Source organism: Halyomorpha halys, unplaced genomic scaffold (genome assembly GCF_000696795.3).
Source record: "Halyomorpha halys isolate HHAL.00 unplaced genomic scaffold, Hhal_1.1 Scaffold1003.1, whole genome shotgun sequence".
Taxonomy (NCBI): Eukaryota; Metazoa; Arthropoda; class Insecta; order Hemiptera; family Pentatomidae; genus Halyomorpha; species Halyomorpha halys.
The window spans coordinates 130,386-135,704 of record NW_027106990.1 but is presented as its reverse complement, the minus strand read 5'-3'; the positions used below and the strand labels follow the sequence as shown (position 1 = coordinate 135,704).

Below are 5,319 nucleotides of genomic sequence, written 5' to 3'. Positions count from 1 at the left end.
TTCCCTTTTGTTATGTTTATATTTATTCTCTAATGTTAAGGTTATTTTAAAATATAAAAATACAAACTTCATTTGACTACAAGTTTTTATTATTTCATAAATAATACATGCAATGATGAATAAGATTGCAAGTTATTAATTCATTTCAGCAGGAATATGTGAGAAATAGGAGAAAACATCATTTATTTATACAAGAAATGTAATTTTTTATACAAATAAAAAGAACTTAAATTTGAAATGATAAAAGATTAACATACTTTTACACTACATTTTAAAGTGTTCAATTTTTATAAATGTCCTAATGTACTTGGTTGTTGATATTTCAACTGAAGTTTACTGCTTGTTGAGATGACTTTTTCTTGATGATTTTTCATAATAATTTTTAACTTCCCAGCTTTGTTTCAGTTAGCTAGATTTTGTTTTGTATTTTATTACATTTACCTGATCATGATTACAAATTAAACATTTCACTGTTTATCTCTGTTGTCAAAAGTTATCATATTTGATTTTTAGTGAATATTATAATTAGTAAAAAAGACCAAATATTCAAGACTAGTTAATTTTTTATGGCCAGAGAACACACTTTTTGCTTTCATGAGTTCTAGGAAGCAACAATTAGATCCACTTTATCAGTGCCAATTCATCAACCAAAATATAAAATAAATGAAAGTGTTTTTTCTTTTTAATTATCACCTTGTGGTCACTTTATATTTAAAAATAATTGTTAACTAGTTTTGAAGTCAAAAACTTAATCCACTACATATACGGAATACAATAAGTTTTATAAGTTCTTATAGTTGGTATATACTGCTAATCACAAATTCATGGCAATCGGTTTTTGTTTTATTTAGACTGTATTGTTCTGGTGTCTTAACAAAAGTCATACTAATATTCAATTGCTCATTTTCAATGTGTTTTGCTTTGTTCTTAGTAACATTTGACATTTTTTTATTTTATTTTAATGTGTGTATACATATATCCCCACAGCCTTGGGGAGCCAGAGCCTTAGGCTTGAAGCTGTGTAGTTCTAGTACCTCTTCTGGTCCCCTGGCTTGCCCTCTCATCTCATCACCTGGTTAGGTGGCAGCAGCTCTCTGTTCTTTTGAAGTGTTTAATTAACTAATAATTTTGAATAAAAATGTTCCTTAAACACCACCTATTGATCTCAGATAATTTATAACATCTCCATATCTTGTTGACCCTAAGGCAGTTCTTCCATAGTTATTCTGATCATTAATAGATGCTCCTCTATTAATGAGAAGTTCCACAATGCGCAAATAGCCAAATTCTGATGCTATCATTAGTGGTGTACTACCTCCTTCAGACCTAGCTCTAAGATTTGCCCCATGCTCCAATAACTCTTTTATTACACCATCATATCCTCCTTGTGCTGCATAATGAAGTACTGTTAATCCAAAGTTATCTCTATCATTGGTAGGCACTCCTCGATTAATTAAAAGCCTCACAACATCTAAGTGGCTTTGAAGTGATGCTAACATTAGTGGTGTACTGCCAAAATTAGCTCTAATATTTGGATTTGCCCCATGTTCCAAGAGTTCTGTGACTACGCTTAGTGATCCCTCTAGTGCTGCATGATGTAAGGGTGTGTATCCATTTTCATCCCTGCTATTGAGAATTGCTTCTCGGTTGAGGGGAAGTTTCACAACATCCAACTGTCTATGGAATGATGTTTCCAGTAGTGGTATACTGCTGCCATTAGCCTTAGCTGTTATATTCATCCAATGACCCACCAGCACTTTCACAACCTCGATGTTCCGTCCTCGTACTGCATAATGTATGGCGGTCTGTCCAGTGAAGTCACTAGCATTGAGTTTTGCTCCTTGGTAAATGAGAAGTTCCACTACATCCAAGTGTCCATTAAATGAAGCATCCATTAGTGGTGTCCTACTCCATTGAGCCTTAGCATCTAGATCTGCCCCACTTTCCAACAGGGCTGTTACTACTGCAGCATGCCCTTTCTGTGCTGCAAAATGTAGAGCTGTGAATTTGTCATAAGAGCTATCATTAATCGATGCTCCTCGGTCAATGAGGAGCTTCACAACCTCCAAACGGCCAAACAACGATGCTTGCATTAGTGGGGTTCTACCCATGTATCCGTTAGCTATTATATTTGCCCCATGTTCCAACAGCATTGCTACCACACCTGCGTTCCCACATTGTGCTGCAAAATGTAAGGCTTCGTATCTCTCGTTATCTTTATCATTGATACCTGCTTCTCTGTCAATGAGAACCTTCACGACACCCAAATGACCCCATTTTGATGCTTCCATTAGTGGTGTCCTGCCAATTTGATTTTTAGCTGCAATAGCAGCCCCGCGCTCTAACAGCACTGTTACCACACCAATGTGTCCTGAACGTGCTGCAAGATGTAGGGCTGTGTTTCTAAAATGATCGGTATCACTGATAGTTGCTCCACAGTCAATAAGAAGCATTAGAACATCCAAATGGCCACTTTCAGATGCAAGCATTACTGGTGTATTACCTTCTTCTGACTTTGCTCCTAGATCTGCCCCACGTTTTAACAGCACTTTCACTACACTAACACGCCCTTCTTTTGCTGCATAATGTAGGGCTGTGTAGCTACGATCATTTCCAGTATTGAGAGGCGCCCCTTTGTTAGTGAGAATCTTCACTACATCCAACTGGCCATTCATGGATGCTGACATTAGTGGTGTAATACCTCCTTCTGATTTAGCTTTTAGATCCGCTCCACGTTCTAACAGTGCAGTCACAAAGCCTCCGTGCCCATTATAAGCTGCCAAATGTAGGGAAGTGAATTCATCAGTGTCCTTATCATCAACATTAGCTCCAGCCTCCATCAACGTTAATGCACAGCCAATACAACAACTTTCAGCTGCATAGTGAAGCGCTGTCCGACCTCTTTTACTCTTAATTGTTAGATCTGCACCGCTAAGCAGTAAGAAAGTAATTAGGATTTCTGACATTGAATTATTTGCAGCAACCATAAGAGACGTGATACCATCATCATCCTGTATGTCTACACCTACACCATATTCAACTAGAACCTTTACCACTTCCATTGATTTACTGGCCGAAGCTATATGGAGAGCCGTCATCCCATTTACTGTAGTAAAATTAACATCCGCACCCAACTCTATCAGGGTTCGTACGACAGATGGATCAGTAGCGACATGTAAAGGCGCGAGGCCATCGTTATTTCTGACATTAAACGGCACTCTATGACCTTTCAGTACTTTGAGCATTTCACTATTCACGCGGGCTATCAAGTGAACTATCGTGTCATTATTTTCGAATCTGATATCTGATAAAACTGTATATTTCAAAATTACTTCAAGCATATCAACATTCGATGACGCAATGACCGCCTGGAGAGTATACTTTCCATCTTCTGCTATCTTACTGTTATTAGCCACTCTTTGCAATAAGATCTCCGCTTCCTGAACATTTCCCGCTCTGACAGCTACTATTATCGGGGTATCGCCGAGGTGGTTCTTTGTATTGGGATCTAGTCCTGCCTCAACTAAGGCCTGTAGTGCCCTCGTTTTTCCAGTAGCAGCCGCAATGTGGAGGTAAGAATTATCTCTGAGCAAATGCCTCTCGATGTTAGCACCAGCCAATATCAGTTCCCTGATAGACGGAGGACTATTATTTTTAATAGCTTCTTCCAAAGGAGTAGCACCAGCACTATTAAGGACTTCAAGATCTGCCTTGAGGAACCCGAGTGCAGCAATTGCGGACGCAGAGCCAGTCTTCGCTGCCAAATGAACGAGGCTGTCTCCGGACTGAGTCGATCCGTTGACGTTTCCCCCTTTATTGGCTATGTCAATAATATCGCAAGCACTGTTATCGATCACAGCAACTTCTAGTTCGTGCAGTAAATCGTAATTATTTTCCTGAAACAAAATAAAAAGTTCATTTAAACTTTAAACTTTTACTTAAATGTTCGAACTAGTGTGTTTTCGTTAATTGAAATGAACTTGTAGGTTTTTGGGTTAATTGAAGTAAATAGGGTATTTATTTTAAATTAATTTGATTGGTACTATGATTTGAAAAGTTATATGTAACTAAACTAGTTGTTACGTTATTTTTTAAAAATTAAAATTATATATAGTTTGATTTCATTTTCATTTCATTAGTAGTACCGATTGTGACATATATTAAAAACAATTGTACAATAAACCTGCAGAAGCTAGCTAGCTAGCTAAGTACAAGGCTAGTGGAGATTAACGTTCCTCCTTTTCCCGAGTTCAGTACACAGCACTAAGACACTCAAAATAATACCCAAATCACATAACATAATGTCACACCCTAGAATCACCTTTCCTAGGTAGCCGCTCTGGAAGGGGGTAAGTCGGGTAAGCCGTGCTACGAGAACCGGGTGAGCTGATAACCTTCTTCTCCTTGAAGCCTTAAATATTACAGAATACAGAACGAATAGAGCTGGATTGTTTTTACTTGATTTTGAGCGTAAAACACGGATTTTTCGAATTGGTACCTAGAACATTCGACATTCTATGTTTTGGTGAAGAAAGAGGAGGTCCGGAACTTGTGGGTTACCAGAGTCAAAAGAGGTTCCGAAGTAACCATTATCTACGAATCGTAAACAGGCTCTGGAAGGAAGTGAAACTACAAAGATAACACAGGAACCCTAAGAAAATAATAATCAAATCTTACCGCTTAAAGGAGGAGGAAATGGCTTTATATTACCAAGAGAAAATTGAAAGAATGTCACTAGATTATAACAGACCATGGGATTGCGACGGCATTGATAGGAGCTGGTCAGCTTTTAGGAAAATTCTTATGTATGCATCGAAATTGGTCTGCGGAAAGGAAAGCAGCGGATCCGGTCTCAAGAGAACAGATCGGTGGAATGAGGGCGTGAAGAAGGTGATCCGAGACAAGAAGACAGCTTGGAAAAAATACCTCAGTTAGAAAATCTCTACTGCTTATCAGACGTACAAAAATCGGAGAGGTGAAGTCAAATTAGTAGTAATTCAAATGAAGAGAAGATCCTGAGATGATTTTGTTCTGAAGCTAGAAGAAAATGCAAAGAGAACCAGAAAGACTTTTACAGATTGCTCAAAGGAATGAGGAAGGACTGGCCAACCTTTCTGAAAAAAATGGGAACATTGTCTGGCGTGAAGAGTGCATCATGGAAAGATGGAGGGAATATTTTAAAGACCTACTAGAGGGGAAAGACATTGAGGCGTGCTTTGCCCGGAACGAAAGAGGTTTGGGCTGAAGGAGACTACATAAGCGAAGAACTCCAAGAGCTATCGGATAAACAAGACTAGGCAAGGCAGCTGGATTCGATGA

General features: G+C 38.4%; 1 protein-coding gene across 1 annotated transcript in view; it reads right to left on the bottom strand.

Moving 5' to 3' along the window:
• Positions 1-968: 968 nt before the first annotated feature.
• LOC106687737 (ankyrin-1) overlaps positions 969-5,319 on the bottom strand; it is a 15,914-nt gene continuing 11,563 nt past the window's right edge. The window contains exon 4 of the mRNA XM_014431774.2: positions 969-3,896. Coding sequence (XP_014287260.1) covers positions 1,146-3,896 — 2,751 coding nt within the window. The 3' untranslated portion in view covers positions 969-1,145. The remainder of the gene's footprint in view (positions 3,897-5,319) is intronic.